Source organism: Myxocyprinus asiaticus, chromosome 32, assembly GCF_019703515.2.
Source record: "Myxocyprinus asiaticus isolate MX2 ecotype Aquarium Trade chromosome 32, UBuf_Myxa_2, whole genome shotgun sequence".
Taxonomy (NCBI): domain Eukaryota; kingdom Metazoa; phylum Chordata; class Actinopteri; order Cypriniformes; family Catostomidae; genus Myxocyprinus; species Myxocyprinus asiaticus.
In genome coordinates, this window is record NC_059375.1 from 12,994,737 (window position 1) to 13,018,991 (window position 24,255).

The 24,255-nt window shown below is 43.6% G+C and overlaps 1 protein-coding gene and 1 long non-coding RNA gene across 4 annotated transcripts; both read left to right on the forward strand.

The window, feature by feature from the left end:
* The first annotated feature begins 3,664 nt into the window (after nt 1–3,664).
* LOC127422822 (uncharacterized) lies at nt 3,665–7,271 on the forward strand. The gene is made up of 3 exons (XR_007894227.1): nt 3,665–3,801; nt 4,443–4,551; nt 6,370–7,271. It is a non-coding gene; the product is annotated as an uncharacterized LOC127422822 (long non-coding RNA).
* A 471-nt stretch (nt 7,272–7,742) lies between these two features.
* LOC127422815 (integrin alpha-4-like) lies at nt 7,743–15,962 on the forward strand. 3 transcript variants are annotated; one of them, XR_007894224.1, is made up of 8 exons: nt 7,743–8,594; nt 9,142–9,212; nt 9,356–9,447; nt 9,642–9,714; nt 9,817–9,950; nt 11,104–11,260; nt 14,652–14,775; nt 14,901–15,962. XR_007894224.1 is itself a non-coding variant. In XM_051666597.1 (4 exons), the coding sequence occupies exons 2-4, from the start codon at nt 11,250–11,252 to the stop codon at nt 15,132–15,134; spliced, it is 369 nt and encodes a 122-aa protein (XP_051522557.1). In that variant the 5' UTR covers nt 9,790–9,950; nt 11,104–11,249; the 3' UTR covers nt 15,135–15,962. The 3 variants fall into 3 exon arrangements, 1 of the variants encoding a protein (XP_051522557.1); XR_007894223.1 differs by having other exon boundaries at nt 7,743–9,212; XM_051666597.1 differs by lacking the exons at nt 7,743–8,594; nt 9,142–9,212; nt 9,356–9,447; nt 9,642–9,714 and having other exon boundaries at nt 9,790–9,950.
* Nucleotides 15,963–24,255: the final 8,293 nt, after the last annotated feature.

Genomic DNA, 24,255 nt, shown 5'->3' on the forward strand with positions numbered 1-24,255 from the left:
AATCCAAAGCAGAGTCAAACACTGGCAGAACAACACAGGAAATAATTACGCTCAGAAATGTAGCCGGGGCAAACAAGACTTTGCAAGGAGTGAACACACACACCGGGCTTAAATAGTCTGAGTGATATGAAACAGGTGTGTGGTAATCAGTCCAGGCATGTGGGCACTCCGCGAGTGAGACCTCCGGTGGCCACTTGAGGAATCTTCACCAGCGTTCGTGACAGAGACCCCCCCCCCACCCCGCGAGTGGCTCCTGATGCGAGAGCACATACGACATCGGGGTCTTCCTCGAGGTCAAGGGGCCGGTTTCTCCAGGTGGATCCTATGAAACTGATACTGTGCAGGTGATGTTACACGTGGTCTGCCACTGCGAGGATGATCAGCTGTCCTTCTTGTCTCCCTGTAGCACTGTCTTAGGCGTCTCACAGTATGGACATTGCAATTTATTGCCCTGGCCACATCTGTAGTCCTCATGCCTCCATGCAGCATGTCTAAGGCACGTTCATGCAGATGAGCAGGACCCTGGGCATCTTTTTTTTTTTTTTTTTTTTTTTTTCAGAGTCAGTAGAAAGGTCTCTTTAGTGTCCTAAGTTTTTATAACTGTGACCTTAATTGCCAACCATCTGTAAGCTGTTAGTGTCTTAACGACCGTTTCACAGGTGCATGTTCATTAATTGTTTATGGTTCACTGAACAAGCATGGAAAACATTGTTTAAAAACTAATTACAGTGCATCCAGAAAGTATTCACAGCGCTTCACTTTTTCCACATTTTGTTATGTTACAGCCTTATTCCAAAATGGATTAAATTCATTATTTTCCTCAAAATTCTACAAACAATACCCCATAATGACAACGTGAAAGAAGTTTGTTTGAAATCTTTGCAAATTTATTAAAAAATCACATGTACATAAGTATTCACAGCCTTTGCAATGACACTCAAAATTGAGCTCAGGTGCATCCTGTTTCCACTGATCATCCTTGAGATGTTTCTAAAACTCGATTGGAGTCCACCTGTGGTAAATTCAGTTGATTGGACATGATTTGGAAAGGCACACACTTGTCTATATAAGGTCCCACAGTTAACAGTGCATGTCAGAGCACAAACCAAGCCATGAAGTCCAAGGAATTGTCTGTAGACCTCTGAGACAGGATTGTATCGAGGCACAGATGTGGGGAAGGGTACAAAAAAATTTCTGCAGCATTGAAGGTCCCAATGAGCACAGTGGCCTCCATCATCCGTAAATGGAAGAAGTTTGGAACCACCAGGACTCTTCCTAGAGCTGGCCACCCGGGCTAACTGAGCGATCGGGGGAGAAGGGCCTTAGTCAGGGAGGTGACCAAGAACCCGATGGTCACTCTGACAGAGCTCCAGCGTTTCTCTATGGAGAGAGGAGAACCTTCCAGAAGAACAACCATCTCTGCAGCACTCCACCAGTCAGGCCTGTATGGTAGAGTGGCCAGACGGAAGCCACTCCTCAGTAAAAGGCACATGACAGCCCACCTGGGGTTTGCCAAAAGGCACCTGAAGGACTCTCAGACCATGAGAAACAAAATTCTCTGGTCTGATGAAACAAATATTGAACTCTTTGGCCTGAATGGCAAGCGTCATGCCTGGAGGAAACCAGGCACCGCTCATCACCTGGCCAATACCATCCCTACAGTGAAGCATGGTGGTGGCAGCATCATGCTGTGGGGATGTTTTTCAGCGGCAGGAACTGGGAGACTAGTCAGGATCGAGGGAAAGATGAATGCAGCAATGTACAGAGACATCCTTGATGAAAACCTGCTCCAGAGCACTCTGGACCTCAGACTGGGGTGAAGGTTCATCTTCCAACAGGACAATGACCCTAAGCACAAAGCCAAGATAACAAAGGAGTGGCTACGGGACAACTCTGTGAATGTCCTTGAGTGGCCCAGCCAGAGCCCAGACTTGAACCCGATTGAACATCTCTGGAGAGATCTGAAAATGGCTGTGCACTGACGCTCCCCATCCAACCTGATGGAGCTTGAGAGGTCCTGCAAAGAAGAATGGGAGAAACTGCCCAAAAATAGGTGTGCCAAGCTTGTAGCATCATACTCAAAAAGACTTGAGGCTGTAATTGGTGCCAAAGGTGCTTCAACAAAGTATTGAGCAAAGGCTGTGAATACTTATGTACATGTGATTTTTTTCATTTTTTACTTTTAATATATTTGCAAAGATTTCAAACAAACTTCTTTCACGTTGTCATTATGGGGTATTGTTTGTAGAATTTTGAGGAAAATAATCATGAATTTAATCCATTTTAGAATAAGGCTGTAACATAACAAAATGTGGAAAAAGTGAAGCGCTGTGAATACTTGCCGGATGCACTGTACAGTGACAGTAAAACACCTCGCTACCATTTTCATGTAGTAAAGGGGTGGTGTAGATTTATACCATCAACTCTTGTAAAAAAAGTACTTACTGTGCTCTCACACATAGTCTGTTTTGATCAACTCTTCTCTGTAGCTTCAATACAATCCTGAAACTAAGGGTAAAAAAACACGGAAGCATGGAGTGCTGAAAAGGTGGGGGGCTGAATATGGATGTATAGGCTCACATTTACGGAATGTTCAAATGGGCGAACCGAATACATGCTAATTTAAACTTCAATTGTCAGAAATTTTATGTAAACTAACACAGACAAGGCCTTTAATCTGCCTTAAAGGAATATTCCTGGTTCAATACAAGTTAAGCTCAAGCATCAGCATTTGTGGCATAAGGTTGATTACCACAAAAAATTAATTTTTTTTTTTTTTTTTTTTTAAGGAAAAATCCAGGTTATGTACTTACAATGCATGTGGTTGGGACCAATTTTTGGAAAGTTTAAAGGCAGAAATGTGAAGCTTATAATTTTATAAAATCACTTGCATTAATTCTTCTGTTAAAACTCATGTGTTATTTGAGCTGTAACATTGTTTAAATCTTTTTGTTGATATTATGTTGTCATGGCAACGGAAATGTAAAATGTTCTAAAATCATGTTAACACACATATTGTTTGTGTCATGTGGCTATACTTTTGAAATAGTGAGTATTTTAAAGTTTATGGATTGGCCCCCATCTCTCCCCTCTCTTTCTTTCTTGCTGTTCTTTATCTACAGTATCTATCGGTCGGTCGGTCGGTCGGTCTGTATGTCTGTGTACAATATTTATACCTTTGTCTGTCTGTCTGTCTGTCTGTCTTATCTATCTACAGTATCTGCAGTGTGTCATGACTCAAAAATGTGTTGTAGATCTGTTCTGGTCGGGGACAGCAGTTAGAAAAACAATGCTAAATGCAAAAAATAGGATATGCAAAATAAGGGATATGCTTTTTTAAAAGGGAAGAGAAAACGCTTTGCTCATCTTTTGTTGTTGACATCAAAGGCTGTGCATCCAACCAAACTGTGTAATATTTAATCACAAATTGACCTCTCACTTCGTAATATAGCTAATAAAAATACAATATTTAGCTCAGTGTTTATTCCATGTTTTAGGCTGGTAATCACAATTCTGTTTATGCATATGCAATAATTTCAATTTTTCTGTTCAGCCTGTACCAGGTTAATTATTTAGACCCAATAATATGCAAAAACAGAGGTTATAGTGGTAAAATTACACTTCCCCTCAGGCAGTTTCACTTTGGTCAAATGCATTACTCTATCAACTCTCAGCCACAATAGTCTCTTCATTTTCAAGTGCTCTACAAGTATCTGACCCTGTTGTGGACCCTTCACCTCCTACTTCACCCTAATACAGAAATGGACAGGAATATCTGGATCAACTTTTGTCTGTTTTGTGGTAAGATGAAACAATGCATATAATGTAAACGTGACAATAAGTAATTTAAAATTCATTCATTAAAATGCTCTGACATATTTCAAATGAGGGTCAGCTTGCATTCTTGTTCTTAGGAAATGGTAATCAGTGATTACTTTATTTCCATCACTACTTTTACAGTAAATTTATGTATTTTAATGTATCTTTAACATACACGTATATTATTTGGTATAGTCTTTGCAGCCTGCGAGAACCACCTGTAAGTAGAGAATAGATTTTGGAACTGATTTTGGAATAGAACTGTATCTGTTTTTTTGTTTTGTTTTTTGTTTTTTGTTTTTTTTGTTGTTTTTTTGTTTTTTTGCTTGATAAAACTCTTGTGGTAATAGAAAAATAAGCATTATACAGCCTAAAATACATCCTATTGCTCAAAACTAAAAAGTAGTATTCAATACATGTCTTCATGGTAACTCAACCTCAGTTTCTCTATTCCTATTTTCTCATTCTTTTCTCATCAACAAACAGTTCTAAATGCAGTGTTTTTGTCAAACATAAAAAATAAAAATGTTGGTGTTTGCTGGGGCAGTGTGTTTCTACTTCTACTCAACATTAATATGCATTCACTGCAGAGACATCTAATTTTCCTTTCTTTTACATTTTAGTATTTCAGCCATTGATGGCTTTCAACATTGATCCTGTGATCTGGAAGAACTTCACAAACAATGGAAAAAGTGGCTTTGGTTATAAAGTGATACAGAGAGATGCATCAAGGTGAAATCACACAACTGACAATAGATGATTAAAAACATAAACCTGTTGGGTATTGAAAACAAATACATGGCTTGAGAGTACACGAATTACAGAATTGCTGTGAATATTAATGGTGCTAATGAAAAGCTTTTGCAAATTAAAGTATTAATCCAGCAAGCTCAATTATTAAAATTGCTAACATACTATAGTTCATAAAACTAAGCTCACACAGACAGTAGAGTACATAATAGAAAACTAAAATAAATAAATCAATCAATATCATATATTTGAATACAACATTATGCATCTAATTTTCATTTGTACTCAAAAGGCATTTTGCTTCTGTAACTACTATTGTCATTGTAATAATGTGGACCGTGTCTTTCTATAGACATTTTAAACTTTTGTGAATTCTTTATAAATTACAAAACATTTTTGAGAGCCAGTTGTAGACGTGTGTCTGTCAGTGGAGAGCGAGGAAGCGATAAGAGCCATCACCTGGTGATTATTGATGCTAAACACCTGTGTCTCATTTCAGTGACGGCAGAGACGTCACTGAGAGCATAGCTATGCAGAGCCCTATGCTGAAAAGCTGTTTGATGATGAATTTAAGTTTGTTCTGACTGTTATCATTGAAGCTGTGTGTGCAAAGTAAAAAGACTTGCTGGAAAGCATATTTTGAGTTTACATTCGGAGAATAATATCAGACTTATGTGGACTGCAACCCCGGCTCCCACTTCCTTCTTGCTGGAACCTTCTACGCTGGTGCTGAAACCTAGGAATTGGGAAGAAAACTGGCTGCTATGGACACCTCACCGCTGGGCGAAGTCATCCGTGTCTTGGCTAGCATCCAGGAGACTCACCATCAAGCTCTCCTCACCCAAGAACACCAGGAGCTCCTTCAGGCTCAGGCCGAGTATCGGCAGGCCTTAAGGGGCTGGTTAGCTCAAGGCAGGTCCTCCACCGCGGCCCCGGAAACAGCGATGAAGCTGCACCTCCTCCTCACGAAAATGGGGCCCCAGGATGATCCGGAGGCATTCGTGAGCCTATTTGAGCAGTTCCGGCTGGCCGCGAACACAATGGGCCTTCCACCTGCTGCTGCTGCTGCTTTCCAGGGAGGCCCAGCTCGCGGCGCAGCAACTACCTGCTGAGGACTGCCTGAACTATGCAAAACTGAAGACAGCTGTCCTGCTTGGCCGTGTTGGCCACACTCCACACCCTCACCCTGAGCAAATCTGAAGTCACTCATTCACATTTGCCCAGCAGCTCCATGATGCCTGCCAGAAGTGGGTGCTAGCTGAGTAAGGACACAAAGTGGAGGACTGAACATTACTGAACTAATTTTGACCATTTGCCTGCATTCATCACATCAGTGGATGATGCTGTCCAGCTCTCCAAAGCCCACATGGCAGCCTACCCAGAAGCCAGCAAACCACAGTCCAGATCTCCCTCTCTCTCTCTCTCCCCTTCTTGCTGCTCCTCCCCCTCCTTCCCTCTCACCCTATACCCATTTCCTGGAAACAGGGAGTGTTTCAACCCAAACCAGCCACCACCATGGGCTGCACTATACACCAATCCCCTCCCCCTCTAATTATATTTATTTATCACACATTATACATTTGCATATATACAGTGAAATTCTTTTTTCACTGTATATATGCAGTAGAGTGCAGGGTCAGCCATGATACAGCACCCCTGGAGCAGATAGGGTTAAGGGCCTTGCTCAAGGGCCCAACAGTGGCATCTTGGCGGTGCTAGGGCTTGAACCCCCAACCTTCTGATCAGTAACCCAGAGCCTTAACAACTGAGCCACCACTGCCTCTCTGTCACCCTTCCCAGGTTGATGTCTCCGCTGAGCCAGGACACGTCCAAGACCGGTGTCCAGTAATGGAGGTGGGGACATGGATTCGGGTCTCCAACATGCCACAGACCACCCCCGATCAAGCTGAGATGCATCGCATACCGGTAAGAATTAAGGGGTATACATACCAAGCCCTGGAGGATTCTGGCTGTAATCAAACCTTGATTCACCACGACTTGGTTCATGACGGGGCTTTGGGTGCAAAACACAAGGTGGTGGTGATGTATGTGCATGGAGATGTTCACAAGTATCTGGTAGTGACAGCTGTTGTTCAATTCCAGGGGAAAAAGCATAGAGTGGAGGCCGCGGTTAATTCCCGCCTAATCAGAAAGACACAGGAGGGGAATCCTTCAGCATTCCTGCCCTTAGGGAGTTCCTGGAGGGGTAAAAATTGCTGGAACCCCTATTATTTAGAGTCAGGGAGGTCCCGCAAGCCTCCACAGGGTTTTTCCCCTTCGAGCTCTTGTATGGACGCCGGCCACGTGGGGTGCTTGATGTCATACGAGAGGCATGGGAGGAAGGACCTTCCCAAAGCAAAAATGAAATTCAGTATGTCCGAACCACACGTTGGTCGGTTGTCACAGGAAAATATGCTCCAAGCTCAAGAGAGACAAAGCCGGCTCTATAATGAGGTGTCCCGCTATGGGAATTTGCACTGAGAGACAAAGTCCTTGTATTACTGCCCATTTTGAGTTTGAAATTACTCGCCAAGTGGCAAGGACCCTTTGAGGTTACACAACGAGTCGTGGATCTCAATTATGAGGTTAAACGAATGGAAAGAGGCAGAGCATGTCAAATTTACCACCTCAACTTCCTTAAATTATGGAGAGAGACGATCCCTGTGTCCATGGCAATGGTAGTTCTGGAGAGGGTGGAGCTCGGGCCGGAGGTGAAGTTCAAAGGTGATACATTGAGACCACCTCTCACTGTCCCAGCTCGCAGAGGTGGCCAAGTTGCAAAAGAATTTGCGGACATGTTCTCTCCTCTTCCCGGTCATATGAACCTCATACAACATCATATCGAGACTTCGGCCATACCGCTTGCCCAAACACAAGAAAAAAGTGATTTGAAATAAATTAGAGGCAATGCTCAAGATGGGGGTTATAGAAGAATCGCACATTGACGAACTGCTCGATCGATTGGGTGCAGCTCAATTTTATTCGACACTCGATTTAACAAAGGGTATTGGCAGATCCCCTTAACTCCATTATACCGAGAAAAAACAGCATTTTCCACACCTTTTGGGTTACACACAGGGCTTATGGCAAACCTGAAAAAGTGTGAAATTTGATGGGTGGAAGTACAGTATCTGGGCCTCCACTTGGGTTATGGGCAGGTATGGCCCCAAGTTGATAATACCGCAACGATAGTAGCCTGCCCACGACCCAAGACCAAAAAGGAGGTGAGTTTATGGGGCTGGCTGGCTACTACCAAAGGTTTGTTCCTAGTTTATCTGATATCACCAGCCCCTTGACGAATCTCACTAAAAAGGGGCAGATCCAGTCCAGTGGACGGAGGCGTGCCAACAGGCTTTCACAAGAGTGAAATCTGCACTCTGTGGCCGGCCGCTTTTACATACTCCAAACTTCTCTTTCTTCTTCATTTTGCAGATGATGCATCAGAGAGGGGGTTGGGGGCCGTGCTTTTGCAGGAGGTGGAGCACCCCGTGCTGTACATTAGTTGTAAGCTCTCTTTGAGGGAGACTTAGTACAGCACAATCGAGAAAGAGTGCCTAGCCACCAAATGGGCTGTCCTAACCCTCCACTATTACCTGCTGGGGCGGGCCTTCATCCTCTGCTCGGATCACGTCCCGTTTCAGTGGCTCCACCGCATGAAGGATACCAACACGCAGATCACTCGTTGGTACCTGGCACTTCAGTCGTTCAAGTTTAAGGTGGTCCACAGGCCGGGGCCGCAGATGGTTGTTGTTGATTTCCTCTCCAGGAATGGGGGGGGAGGGGGTATGTGGAGCGGGACATGGTCGTGTGTCTGTCAGTGGGAAGAGAAAAAGCGGTAAGAGCCATCACCTGGTGATTATTGATGCTAAACACCTATGTCTCATTTCAGTGACAGTGGAGAGGGGCTTTAAAAAGGCCAGCGGAACACCAGAGTGACAGAGAGAGTCCGAGCCACACACACACCCTGAAGCCCTATGCTGAAAAAGACATTCTGTACTAGATCAAATAATGCACAAAAGGACACGGTAGCTGAAGTTGGCTGGAAACTTTACAATGAATATTAATGAGAGACCTCATTCCTGTGAGATCTTGTTAAAGAACATCTGTTATTGTGTAGCAAACTTGAATCAATATGTTTAAAAGTAAATTATTTTCCAAAAAACATAAATCTAAGCTCATCATTAGTCAAGAAGAGATCAAAAGTGTATTGTTTATATCATATTGGCCCAATCGCATATTGTTTTGCCTCAAACCAATAGATAAACATACAGAATAGACCTTTAATATAGTTTATTCAGAAGTCAAAGGTTCTGCGAAAGACCTTAAAGAATGCTTGGCTATCTAGTTTTAGTTATCATTTCCCCTTTCTGTGATTTTTCATTACACCAAAATTTTGTACAACACTAATAATAAAAAATTATTTTGTAATATGTTTACATTTGTTTGCATAATCTCAAACAGCCACGAAACTATTGAAAGCCACAGTCTTATTATTGTCTGGTTTGTTCCTGTTCTCATATTCTTTCTGTTCTCCTCCTCAACGTAATTGTGAGTGATCCTTTAATACAACAGTCAAACTCAAAGAGGACACATTTATCATTGTGCTGTCAAAGAAGAAACCTGCTCACCACTGGCCATTAAAGGTATTTAGGCTTTTTATACTATGCTTTCACTGAATGTTTCAGTAATATTGTTTTATATTTTCTATATTTTTAAAATGTATACATAAAAAATGTATCTAATTGCACAGGGAAAATGTAAATAATAAAATTTTAATGTCTCTCAGGTTTGTGGTCCAAGTAACCACTTACAGTGGCATGTGCTTTAAACTCATTACAAATAATGTTGTGAGCAGATCTGTGCCAAAACCTGTGAGAGGTAATTAATTTATGTGTAGCTGCCAAATCAAACCAAGTCTTCTTCATTTATGAAATGATTAAATCACAATTCCCTCTATCTTCTCTTTATATATAAATATGATGTTTGTTTGTTTTAACTGTTATTATTTCACAATCCTCGGAATGCCCTACATCACAAATTGATATTGCCTTTTTATTGGATGGATCTGGAAGTGTGAGCCATGAGGATTTTATGAAAATGAAAGATTTTTTTATAGCAATGATCCAAATGGACCAGGATGTACAGGTATTATAGCCAATGCATGTATTTTGATTTAGCATGAGTGTAAATGTTATGTTTATTTTCATCAACATCAAATAATCTATCTTACACTATGCCATTACACAGTTTTCTACAAACTGTGTCATTCATTCCTTTCTCCAAAAATACGCAAGAAACAACTGATGCTGGCAAAATCAGCTGAATAACACAAATCAACAGTGAGGATGGACAAACACAGCAAAAGCTATAAAAGAGCTTGTGTAAGACATATTTGCTGATATTTCATTATTTTTTTTTGCTTTGACAGACATTTATTATTCATTATTATTTATTAGTCAGCATACATTTATGCATTTACATAGATGCTATTTGTACTAAGTGCAAATGGCAATAGATACAATATTACTATAGTAAACCCATGGTTTATTATACCCAAATCAAACCTTTCTCTCAACTCTCTGACCGTGACAAAATCACTTGGGAAATCAATCTTCATATTCATTTTTATTAATTATTATAAGTAATCTTAGAGAAAATATTAGGAGTGGAAACAGGAAACTGGATGGGGAAAAGCAGGACAAAAGGAAGATTAGAACCCTGAAAAGAAACACATCCACAATCTTGTTACGCCTTACACCATTGCAGCGACACTAGTGGGTGCAGTTTGTTTTCTATTTCTGTGTTGCTACCAGACTAATGCAGTGCAAATAGCCATGCTATGTGGCCAACATGATCACACGGGAAGTCGGCATGCTGTTTCCGAAAGTTCCGGTACCCTAGGAACGGCAACAGTATGCCAACTCACTGACATGCCCTATCTCCCATCGGACATATTTGGAATGGCTCAAGTAGTGCATTGCCTCAGTTGCATGGGAGACCACAGTTCAATCCCCATTCAAACGAGGAAGTAATCATGTTTGTATAAACAATCATGAGCGTGATAAGGAGGTTGCATTTTTATCCCTAACATTGCATTTTGTCTCTACTAAAGGTTAGGGTTAGATATGGGTTTTGGTTGGGGGGTAGATTTAATAAAATAAGCATTTCTCTTCACTGTTTTACACCCTGTTCAGCTGAAAACAATTATTTTTACAACTTGCTTCTAGTGACCTCTCCTGGATATAAATGGATGTCACAGTTGTGTATATGCTCTGAAACACTGCTTTAACCTCTGGAGGCAGTGTTTTCAAATTCGGTCAACGTATACCGATTTCGGCTAAAGAAAAATCGGCACACCCTTGCCGAATTTTATGTGAGATCAGGCAGGTGCTTTTTACACCTAGTGAAAATAGTCACTCTTTATTATTGCTTAGTAAATTTTAACCCAATTGATAAGAAATTGGTCCTAGAGTTTTGACAGTCAAACAGAAATTGAAAAATCTGATCAGTTCCTCTGCATGTATTGTTTTCCAGACACAGGACAGAAGAATTTGTAAGCAAGAGAGGTGCAAGACCATTTGCCAGTAAAGTTTTACTAGTTATCACTGATGGTAAATCAACTGATAAAACCCCCTTGACTGATGCTGTTCAAGAAGCACAAGCAAATCAGATAATTCGATATGCAATTGGGGTAAGATCTGATTTTAATTGTTTCTTGGCTTGCCTACTCTGCTTGATTAAAAAGGACTGAAGCACCTCCTGATTGTGCACAGTGTTTGTTTATATTGATTTAATGCTAGATGCAAAACATGTTTGGCACAATTAACATGCAGCCTTTTCTGTTGTGATATTCTTGGAAGAGATTGCATTTCAATATGATTCATTCTATGAAATGTACTTAACATTTTTCTTAAGTTGGCAATGCTTTTAAAGACACCAAAGCACTAGAGGAACTGACAGCTATTACAACTTTACCCGCCACTAGCCACGTCTTCAAAGTGACAAACTTAAATGCATTGAAAAGTATTCATGAAAAACTCAAAGAGAACATTATTGCCATTGAAGGTGTGTTTGTAGAGGAAGTAACATAAATCATTTTTACATTTTACAGTTTGCAACTGTCATGTCAATGTAGTCACTGTTATTCAGCGGGTTGTTTTGTAATAAAAAGAGACAGATGAAAAAACAAATGTCTTTCAAGCTGGAAGTGAGCATAACAGTTTTCTAGTTGAATTATTTTATTTGACAGTGTAATCTGGAACAGAAATCAAATCAGTCAGAATTGTTTTAAAAGTCTGAGCATCATATTTTATTTGCAGGTTATTCTTTGACAGTAGCTAAAATATTCAGTGCAAAGTATGCAGTTCCCCTTCTGTTACTCACTCGAAGTTGTGTCGATGTAGTGACACTAGGGGTCACTCTTGGGAGCCCCAAACACCTCTAATCTTTGAGAAAAGGCCAATGAGAATTGGCAAGTGGAATTTGCATGCCACTCCCCCAGACATACGGGTATAAAAGGAGCTGGCTCGCAACCACTCATTCAGAATTTTTCTTCGGAGCCGAGCGGTTGTGTGTCAGCGAGCTGAATTCCACTGCTGGTCCATTCACCTCAGAAAGAAGTGTATGCTGTTGGATATACGGCGCATTTCAGCGGCTTTCTCTCCTTCTGCACGCTTAGTGTATACTACGCCCCTGGGCGCTTCGACAGCGCTACTAAGGGAGTATATATTTCTGCAAAGAGTATATTTTCCCCTATCAGAGCAACACATTGACGTGAATGTCTTTTTAAAGACGCGTCTTTTTAAAGATACCTTTCCGTCTTTGTGTGATTTCTGGATGCGGTCGTTATCTCTGCGCCTCTGGCGACGGGCGCTGCCTCACGTGTCTTTGCCGAGCTCACACTGAGGCAGCGTTCGTGGATGGTTTGTGTTCTCATCTTCCGGGGCTCGCAAGCAGGATAAGTCCTCTATTGCTGGGTCGGAGAGCGCACTGGCGATGTCGGACGCAGAGGATTCGACTGGGCCGCCACCTTCGGGTCTGCCCGCTCAATCTGAGGCTGACGTAGAGCTGACCGCCATGCTTGCCCGGGCTGCCGCGAGAGACTGGACCCCCCCGGTCCCCTTCTTCCCGGAAGTGCACGACGAGCTGACGAGGTCGTGGAGGGCACCTTTTTCTGCCCAAACCTGACTTGCCAGCTTGTCCCAGCTCCACAGGTACGCGAAGATCACTCTTGAAGATCACTAGGTGGATAAGGCAGTTGTGGTACATCTCTGCCCGCAAAACGCCGCCACCTGGCTCCCCTCCAGGGCCTGTAGTACTACGTCATCTCTGGCGACTAAAGCCTACAGTGCCACTGGACAGGCCGCCTCCGCCCTGCATGCCATGGCCCTCCTGCAAGTACACCAGGCCAAGGCACTGAAAGAGCTGCACGTGGGTAGTCCTGATTCTGATGTGATGCAGGATCTGCACTCTGCGACTGACCTTGCCCTCCGGGCGACAAAGGTCACGGCGCGAGCACTCGGGCAAACGATGTCCACCTTGGTGGTCCAGGAGTGCCACCTGTGGCTGAATCTGGTCGAGATGAGGGATGCGGAAAAGGTTCGCTTTCTCAACGCTCCCATCTCCCTAATCGGCCTATTCAGCAACCCCATCGAGGACTTTTCCCAGCAGTTCTCGGCGGTGAAGAAGCGGACTGAGGCGATACAGCCCCGGCGTGGCTCAAGATCCCATACCCCGTCTGCTCGGCCAGGTGTATCGCTTGCGTATAGCGCCTTTCCACTCTGTGAAGTGAAGACGTGCTTTTCTTCTCCCATGCGAGTTCACGAACCGTGAACCCTGGATGTCCTTCCTCCCTAGCCCTGTGGCTTGCGAATTTGGTGGAGGAATTCACAGCTGGACCCACTATGGGTACTAATATGCCCTGTACTGGGATAGGTGCGCCACAGGTGCCGGTTACTCCGGTAACCCCCTGTGATGTATTTTCCATGGTATGGTCTCCCTGTCAGCAGACCCACATCTCCCTTGGGCAGAGCCCTCTCTGCCCCCAGTCGCTGTGTTTGTAGAGCTCCTCCCCTTCCAGGCAGGACCTACCACTGCGCCTCTTCCATGTGCGGCTGATGAGCCCACGTGACATATTGCCACATGTTACCTCCCCTTCAGGCAGAATGTGGTCTCCAAGGGGTATTTTCCCCCTGAAAGAATAGGAAAGGAAAAGAACACCTTCCCCGTGCGTGTAACAGCGTTAGATGGCCCCAGCCGAATCTAATACTCTGTGGAGAGAAAACATATAGAGAAAAGGCCGTGGCTGGTGTGGCCTGCTCCCATGCTAGTTACGTCACTTCACCCCCTCTGGGATATGGGGAACTACATGATATGTCTTGTGGGGTGTTGGGGGAGGTTACGTGTGGACTGATGCACCTGCTATTATGTACGCAGCAGCTTGCTTGCACCTGCATCGGCAGTTCACGTTACACGGTCCAGCTGTTGTGCCATTTTTCTACAGGGACCCCTAGTGTCACTACATCGACACAACGTCGAGTGAGTGACAGAAGGGGAACGTCTCAGTTACTGTTGTAACCTCTGTTCCCTGATGGCGAGACGTTGTGTCCCTTTTGCCACAACGCTGTACTATCTGATGAAATGGCTGGGACCTTGTCTTGGCTCTTCAGCACAAAACCTGAATGAGTGGTTGCAAGCCAGCTCCTTTTATACCCATATGTCCGGGGGAGTGGCATGCAAATTCCACTCGCCAATTCTCATTGGCCTTTTCTCAAAGATTAGAGGTGTTTGGGGCTCCCAAGTGTGACCACTAGTGTCACTACATTGACACAACATCTAGTTCCCTCCATCAGGGAACGGAGGTTACAACAGTAACCAAGACATTCTGGGAGCTCCGAGACACAGGCATAAGGGACAAGTAATTTTTTCAAAACTTGATGTTAATCAAAGGGACTTGCAGTTGGATCCTCCTGAGGTTGTGACACTCATATTTGAGTAAATTGTTGGCACAACAGACATTGGTGAAGCAATTAAGCACAAAATATGCTAAATTTCAAACTGTATCCCTCTTTCTCTCTTTATAGCATCAGATTGGGTGTGGTGGATTTGAACTCTGACTCCAACACAGACCTCCTGTTGGTTTCAGCACCAACATATACAGAGACTGATCGAGAGGGCAAAGTGTTTATTTACTTCTATTCACAATGGGTAAGTGATGGGGAGATATTTTTTTAGAACATATTGGGGAAACAAATCTTTGATCAAAGGTCAACTTTTTATCTTTATTATCCCCATAAATGTATTTTTTCTCCTCTATCTGTTCTGTCTTGCAGCCATACTTTACTTTTTTGGATATGGGTCTGGTGGGCATGGCAAGACAGAGAGGAGTTGGCTCTTCTCTGGCCAGTCCAGCAGATCTGAATGGAGATGGTTTCAGGGATGTGCTGATTGGAGCTCCCTTAGAGGAAGATGGACAGGGCAGCATCTACATTTTTAATGGAGGAGTAGATAAAATAATTCAAAACTATTCACAGGTGGAAAAAGGGCAGGAAGAGAGAGAGATTTAACAAAACATGAACTTTACTGTAGAACCTGTTGTAATTTGGACCCAAGCTCCGAATGTCACATATAGGCACCTATTGTTTCTGTTAATTTTCTTATTATTCAAAATTTTCTGCATTAGGGTCTATAGTTTTAGTTAATAACTTTTGAACTGGATGATCTAGAAATGTAATCCCTTTTCATTCAATGCACCAAGAGGGTTGCAATTTCCACCGGTCTATATTTTCCTGTGTCTTGAATTGTATTGAAAAACATCGTCCTACACTTTTCATTGGATGTCCCCAAATTTGGGCCAGCTACTCCTCTGCCCATGCTGGTTAAAAGTTATTAAAAGCTGACACGTGTAGAATCAACAGACAAAAAATGATAACACTTTACAATAAAGTTGTATTTGTTAACATTAGCTTGCTATATTAATTTGAACTAGCAAAGAACAATATTTTTACAACACTTAATATCAACATATACCATTTATTTTATTTATTTATTTACATAAAAGGTTGTATGCTTTAACATTTGTTTTACAACAAACTTTGAGACTGTATATTATATTTGACTCTCCAGTGCTGGAACAAGGCTAAAACAAAGTGTGGATAGGTCTGACTATGCGAGACTGTAGTTTGAAGTAATCACTTTTCTTTGCATGATACATTGACTGCATTTATACGATAGCCTATGTCGGCGTTAGCTAGCTAGCCAGCTTTATCAATAGCTGTTAGCTAAATTTGGTGGATGATGACAGTAGCTGTTTATAAAATAGATTGTACATTATAAATATGTTGACACAATTCAGTATTGATGTGATTCCATCACAACTGTCATTTTGATATATCAATGCGCTATTGTTTTATAACAATAGAATGTATATATTTTCTGTATAACCAAGTTATGTTACACTAATGAATGGGTCTTTTTGCATTATCTTGAACATTGTCTAGCATTCATTTCATGTGTTATTGTAGTTTACCTTGCTGAATAATTACAGATTAACATTGTTTATGTCAGTTACTGTGAATCAGCATACCTGACTTTTAGTATAAAGAGAAGATCATTGAAATTATTTGAAAGTTATGAGGCAAGGTATCTTGCAATTCATCAGCGTTAGCAGGCAAAATCAAGTTAGCTAAAATTACACAGATCAATCCTTATGGCACTATATTTCACATGCTTTGCAGTTATGTAAGTTTACCTGTCCAATATTAAGAACGCTAATTCAGGGTTGGTTTTGATCCCCAAAACCGAACGAAGGTCCCTCCAGGAATCAAATGCCCTGCCGATGTTCACTCTAGTTTTCGCTCGACCACGATCACGTTCCCGCTTAGCCAGATGGGATTCAGTAGAAATTTTTTTATTTTATTTTTTTCGGTGAATATTTTTGCTTTATTGATTTTGCTTTAAAAATTAAATTAATTTATTGAAACATGAAAAACATAAACAAAAGACATTTCTAAATTCAAATTGCACTTTAAACTAAATGAAAAAAAGGTGAATATTACATGAAAATTGTTACATATTGCACCTTTAATGTTATAAGTTTCTCAGAAAAATCTAAACATAGGATATTCAGTCTAGCAACAGTAAAAAAGTATATGTATTTATACACATATCTATGCCATAGGGTCAACCTGGACTTGTATGCGGTGTGGTTAGTGGCTTAACTTAGACAAGTTCCGCACATTTGAACAGTATGTGAGAAGTGTAGTTTGTACAGAACACATCTGACACGTTCTTATATTTTAAAAAGATAAGAGACAGAGAGTCACATATCCGATAAATATACTGAAGATATACTGTATCATATGCATATAAAAACACACTATTATATTTCAATACCATCTTATGATTATATGATTATACTTTTTTTATACTTTTTTATTTTCTCACTCATCAAAAACTCAACCTGGTTTCATAAAAAATGGCAGATTTTCAGTTCATAAACACATTTCGCTCTGTTCCTCAAACATTGCTATCTAATCAGGCACACAGGTAGCAGTCAAAACCAGCTGGGCATTATTGCCTGCTGCACCTCCGCCAGTGCCTTCAGTCCAGCTGTGGGGTCATCAGCCAGAAGCCACTCATCATAGATGTTTCACCCCATTAATCCTGGAACATCTTATGGTGGTGGAGCAGCAACCAGGGACGTCTCCCTTCCATCCCATCAATACATTCCTCCTTTACAGGTCCTAACATGCAGAAAAGGTTCAATGACTGTGTGCTCAGTGCCCCCAGTTTCATATGGCATAACTTCCCATGACATCAAACTTTTATAGTGCTTACATTTAAGGCGATTCATTTTAAAGTTTGCATTAAAAAACCAACTAAATGTATTATCGTGTTCGAGGGTGATCAAATTGTGCTGTAGGTCAACTGATAAAGTGCATTTTTTATATCACATAAACACTGCTGGATGGAAACACCAAGATATGAATAAAATCTCAGAAAAAGCATTAAAAAACATATACACTAGATAATGTTTTAGTTGATAAGAAGAAATGCGCATAAACTATGGAAACACGTTTACTGAATAAACTCCTATTACAAAAAAATAAATAAAAAAATGTGACTGAATAACTTGTTCATTACTGGACTAAACTGTAATGGACCAATCATCGCATTTGAAATGTTGCTCTGGTCATCCTGAAATAATGGTGTCTATAAAATCCAAAGCCTGCTAAGAGTTTGCAGAGCAAATAAGTCATATACAAACTTGAACTGTGCCAAAGAGCAGGTTTATTGAAACTTTTGAAAAATATATTATAGATCCGCATGGCAAAGACATAAGGAAGGAGGAACGCACACACATAATGCTCCCAGAACTGTGTGGCACGTTGTCGCTCTCAGACATGAGACATAAAATTTCTTTATAGTGTTTTGTCTGTGTGCCCTAAACCAATCTATTTTTAGAAATAGTATTCTATTAATAAAGGAGTCACAGTTGCTACAATTTTTTTTTTTTTTTTTTTTGCATAACTCCACCTTTCAATGTCCCTCATTAACTACGTTTCCATCCTAGGGTTTTTTTTTGCGATAAAAAGTATAGTGCATCAAAAAGATTACCGATATAGCTGATGGAAACGCAAATCATCGCTAAAATTTCACAAGTGTCGACTTAATATTTTTCTGCTTAACTCTAGTGCATAAACTCTATGTCGATACTTCAGATGTCATGAAAAACTGGTTTGGAAACACTTTTTGTTGAGAAAATTGCCATTAACGCAAAAATATAGTGTCATGTGACAGAATTTACCCCAATCGTTAGCCTGTGATAATCATGAGGACAAGGTATACATCCTTGAAAGCCAATTTATTGTACGTGAAGCATTACTCGCACTGTTATGGATTGGTCTTAATGGCATACCTGCACCGATCCGATGCTGCATCATGAAACTTCCAGGAGTGCCAACACAAATATCTCATATCAAGCACCTGTCATCGACATGTGCACAGAGAACAAATGAATGGCCACTCTTTGCGATTAATTTAATCGTGGTAGCCATCCATTTATTTATTATAGTTGCTTTTCCACACCATTCAAAATAATAGACGGCAGTCATGGAATTAGCCCACAATACAAAAAAACATATCATTTCTGTGCACAAAGATGTTTTAAATTAAAAATAAATGCACAATACTAGGAGAGAAGTATTTGTCCAATGCTGAGTTCACTTTCAGAAAACTAGCTTTGGAACATTTTAAAACTTTTAAATATTTGAAATCTAACCCTATTGTGGCAGCGGGGGCGTGGTCGAGCGTAAGAGAGAAAGCGGTAAGGGTGCATACACCTGAGTCTGATAATGTCTAACACCTGTTTCTAGCTGCAGTAAGCAGTGGGGAGAGCGATAAAGAGCGACCATGCCAGAGACCAGGGAGAGAGAGTTACCAGACTGACAGACTGTAAACGGCTCCGGGACACCTGCCGGAAGTGGCTGCTGGCTGAGGACCACGGCGCAGAGGGAATCATTGACCGTGTGGTGCTGGAGCAGCTGTTCTGTCAGCTACCAAAAGGAAAGGCGGAGTGGGTCCAGTGCCACCGCCCAGCGTAACTGGAGGAGGCCGTCCAACTGGCGGAGGACCAGATCTTGGCATATCAGAGGGCGGAAGAGCCCTCCCACTCTCTCTCCCCTCCCCCTATGTTTCTGCAGTCTCTTCCCCCCCTCTCTCCTCTCACTCTGCTCTCTCCCAACAGCCCATCCCTGTACCCCGGAGGAGTGGAGTCCTGCCTCCGAAGCCGGTTCCCCACCCGTGGGGGTTTGTTCCCCCCCGGAAACTTCACTGCTTCATCGCTCTCCACCTCAGGTGAATGTGCCCACCGCCACAGGTATGGGTGTAACGCCTGGGCCAGTCTGTGGGAGTTGCGAGGATCCGGGACACTTCCGGGATCGTTGCCCCGTGATGGAGCTGGGAATTGTAGTCCAGATCCCAGACACTCCACGGGCTGCTCCTGATCGAGCCGGAGTGTACAGAATACCGGTAAGTGTCAAGGGGAGTACTCATCAAGCCTTGGTGGATATGGGCTGTAACCAGACCACTATCCACCAATGCTTGGTTCAACACGAGGCTTTGGGCACAAAAAAAAGGTGAGGGTGAAGAGTGTGCATGGGGATATTTACGACAACCCTGTAGTGACACTCGCTATTAAATTCTGGGGAAAAAAGCATAGAGTGGAGGCAGCAGTTAATTCCTAACTAATTGGCCAGACTTTGAAGGGAATTTGTGCGGATGGGTCCTGCAAGAAGGCTTTTAGATGTGAAATGTGTGATGCTTTGGCAGGGGAGGCGGAGCCGGGGCCGCCTTCGTCAGCTCCACGTCAGGGTGACGTGAGGGAGGGGGAGGCTTCAGCCCCTCCTGTCCTTGGAGGATTTTCAGAATGGGATTTCCCTCTAGAGCAGTCGAGAGACGAAACCCTTAGGCATGCCCTCAACCAAGTGAAGGTTATTGATGGTCAATGACTCCAACCAAACATCACACTTTCATACCCCATTTTGTGATAATCAAAGAGCGGTTGTATCGAGTGACGCAGGATGCTCAAACAAAAGAGGATACAACCCAGCTGTTAATACCACAGAGACGGTGGGAAATGTTATTCCAGGTGGCTCACTATAATCTGATGGTGGGTCACTGAAAAACACTGAACCAAATACTGGCCCACTTTTATTGGCTAGGCATTCACAGGGATGTTCGCTGGTGGTGTGCGGCATGCCGTGAATATCAGCTGGTGAATCCACCGGCCACCCCAAGAGCGCCATTACGCCCCCTTCCACTGATCGAGGTCCCCTTTGAAAGAATTGGCATGGACCTCATCGGGCCATTAGAGCAGTCAGCACGCGGACATCACTTTGTAATAGACCTGGTGGACTATGCAACGCGATATCCGGAAGCAATGCCTCTGTGCAACATCTCAGCACGCAGTGTTGCAGAGGCACTCTTCAAAATAATCTCCCGGGTGGGGAATCCGAAAGAAATCCTCACTGATCATGGTACTACATTTATGTCACGGACACTCCGCGAGCTTTACGAATTGTTGGGTATTAAGTCGATTCACAACAGTGTTTACCATCCACAAACAGATGGCTTGGTGGAGCGATCTAATAAAACCCTAAAAAATATGATTCGCAAGTTCGTGCACGAGGATGTTAGAAATTGGGATAAATGGCTCGATCCCCTGTTATTTGCAGTATGAGAGGTTTCGCAAGCCTCCACAGGGTTTCCCCCATTCGAGCTGCTGTATGGGCGGCGCCCGCGTGGCATGCTTGATGTCATACATGAAGCTTGGGAGGAGGGGCCTTAAAATAGTAAGAATGAAATTCAATACGTTCTTGATCTTAGAGCAAAACTCCACACTTTGGGGCAGCTAACATGGGAGAATTTGCTCAAAGCTCAGGAACGTCAAAGCCGACTGTATAACAGGGGAACTTGGCTGCGGAAATTTGCACTGGGAGACAAAGTGCTCGTATTACTTCATCGAGCTCCAAATTACTTGCCAAGTGGCAAGGACCATTTGAGGTCACACGACGAGAGGGGGATCTTGATTATGAGGAGATTATGAAGCGAACCAATAGATGGGGTGCACGTCAAATATACTACCTCAACCTCCTGAAATTATAGAGGGAGGCGGTCCCTGTGATGTTGGCTATGGTAGTTCCAGAGAGGGCGGAGCTCAGGCCGGAGGTGAATACAAAACCCAATCATATCACCCCGGTCACTTGTGGAGACCACTTCTCAACATATCAAGTCACATAGGTTGCCAAGTTGCAACAGGAATTTGTAGACGTGTTTTCCCCTCTGCCGGGTCGTACAAACCTCATCCAGCACCACATCGAGACCGAGCCAGGGGTAGTGGTACGTAGCCATCACTACCGACTGCCCTAGCACAAAAACAAAATAGTTCGGGAAGAATTGGTTGCAATGCTCGATATGGGGGTAATAGAGGAATCCCACAGTATCTGGGGTTCCACTTGGGCCACGGGCAGGTGCATCTCCAAATTGACAAAACTGCGGCAATTGCGACCTGCCCGAAACCCAAGACCAAAAAGGGGGTGAGACATTTCCTGGGGCTGGCTGGTTATTATAGGAGATTTGTGCCTAATTATTCAGACCTCACCAGCCCGCTGACTGATCTCACTAAAAAGGAAGCTCCAGACCTGGTCCAGTGGACGGAGCAGTGTCAACAGGTGTTTATGCAGGTTAAAGCCACACTTTGTGGAGGGCTGCTTTTACATCCACCCAATTTCTCTCTCCCTTTTGTGTTACAGACGGACACTTCAGACAGAGGGCTGGGGGCAGTGCTCTCGCAGGTGGTGGAGGGGGAGGAGCGCCCGGTGACTAAGTACAGCACCATTGAAAAGGAGTGTCTCACCATCAAGTTGGCGGTCCTCACTCTCCGGTACTACCTGTTGGGGTGGGCCTTCACTCTCTGCTCAGATCACACCCCACTCCAATGGCTCCACCCCATGAAAGATACCAAAGCACAGATCACACATTGGTATCTTGCTCTTCAGCAATTTAAGTTCAAGGTGGTCCACAGACCTGGAGCGCAGATGGCTATCGCCGACTTCCTTTCCAGAAATGGGGGGGGGAGGGAAGTGGTAGACAGGCCGGATGTCTCCCCTGACTGAGTCGGGCGGTGGGGATATGTGGCAGGTGGGGTGTGGTCGAGGAAAGATAGAAAGCAGTAAGGGTGCTTACACCTGAGTCTGATAATGTCTAACACCTGTTTCTATTTGCATTAAGCAGTGGGGAGTGTGATAAAGAGTGCCCATGCCAGAGACCGGGGAGAGAGAGTTACCAGACTGACAGACTGAAAAGTGCTGTGCCTAAATGTTACGCTGAAGAGCCAATTTGTGTTTATTGAATTAAAGTCTCACTTGGGTAATTTGGGGAGGGGAATTAAATGAGCCGCCTTCGAGAACTGGTCCACTACAGTCAAAATGACTATGTTGCCAAGGGAGGAGGGGAGACCAGTAACAAAGTCCATGGCTATGTGTGACCAGGGTCTCGAAGGGACTGACAGCCATTGAAGGAGCCCGGCTGGGGGGTTACAGGAGGTCTTATTAGTCGCACAAACTGGACAAGTGGCAACGAACTGGCAAATGTCCTGTGAAAGCGATTGCCACAAGAAATGCTGTCTAACGAACATCTGGGTACAAGCAGCCCCTGGGTGGCAAGCAATGTTGGACGAGTGACCCCACTGTAGGATGTGTGTTCGAAATGATTGCAGAACAAACAACTTACACGCTGGGCATGTGGCTGGGGGCGCGGTGTTTCATAGCAGAGTGCAGACTTTAGCCTCCACCTCCCAGGATACCATGCCCACCATTCGAGAGGCGGGGGAGGATGGTATCCACCTCATCCTTATCTCGAAACATCTCGAGAACAGTGTTGGTTGCCTCATCTATATGTGGGCTGTGTGTACCAACCAGGGATGTCCCAGCACTACTGAGGTCGATGGGGAGTGGATGAGATAAAAGGACAATTGTTCAGAGTGGTTACTGGAGACAAAGGTGACTGGTTTAGTGGAATGGGTGATGACTGACAGGGGAGTGCTACTAACTGTGTGAGCGGTGATGGGCTCGTCCAATCAGACCCTGGGAAGTCGCCATTTGGAAGCCAAGTCAATGTCAATGAACGTAGAGGGCTACAAGGAGAAGAACAGTGAGCATCATGAGAGATGCTCGCTAACAGATCCCTCACCTGAGAACGGAGCTGGAGGGAGGATACATGCCACAGGGCACCATGGGGCATAGGAAGCTGTTGAAGAAGATGGGGGTGTGTCCTAATAGGGACTGGGATCAGGAGGTGGGCGGAGCTGCTGGACCACCATGGTGAGTTCCGCAAGCTGCGATGCCATCATCTCCAGCACGCGGTTAGAGGCAGAGATTTGATCTTGGTGTCATCCAAGCAGAGCTCCTTGTTCCAAGAGGGCGGAGCGAAGAGTAGACTCCTCCACTGGGTCCATGAGGGCCAGTTTATTCTGTCAAGAGTGTGAGGGGAGACAAAGGGACCCAAATGCAGAGGAGAACAGTCAGTGAGTTTATTAATAACAAAAGGCTTTCAGCAAATAATGACTGGCGAACCCAGCACCGGCTGCAGTGGCAAGATGAGTCGAAGCAGTAGGCGCTCTGTGGGTTAAGGGAGGTGTGTTCGTAGGATGAGTGTGTGCATTGTGGAAGTCAGGAGCAATCCGAAGGATATCCGTAGAAGCTGGTGTGGTGCAAAGCAAAACCCAGGCTAAGGTCTCTCCCCCGACACATGGGCAGAGAACGAGGAATCCTCCTTCAAGGAACTGGGAGACGAAAACAGGCGAACTAGAAGACCACACTTCTACAGGCAACCAACAGACACACGAGAGATCTCCAACTAAACAAGAGAGCACGATTAACACTTGACAGTGCAAAAAATAAACAGGCAAAGAAAGAGAGGAAACACAAGGAATAAACAGGGAGTGCAATCAGTGTGAAGCAGGTGTAACGAGTAAATAATTGGCACGATCAGCGCCTCCCCATTGAAACGCTGATCATGCGTGCCTGCTCCACCTGTGAGACACAAGGGAGGAAGAAAAACAAACAACAGCATGAGCCGGCACAGATGCCAGAACCGTGACATTTTAGTAAATATATTAACTTACCT

What these genes read in the sequence shown, in the direction of transcription:
- LOC127422815 (XM_051666597.1), top strand. An exon ending in TTTACTTCTATTCACAATGG is followed by an intron (nt 14,776 to 14,900) that starts GTAAGTGATGGG and finishes TCTGTCTTGCAG; the next exon opens with CCATACTTTACTTTTTTGGA.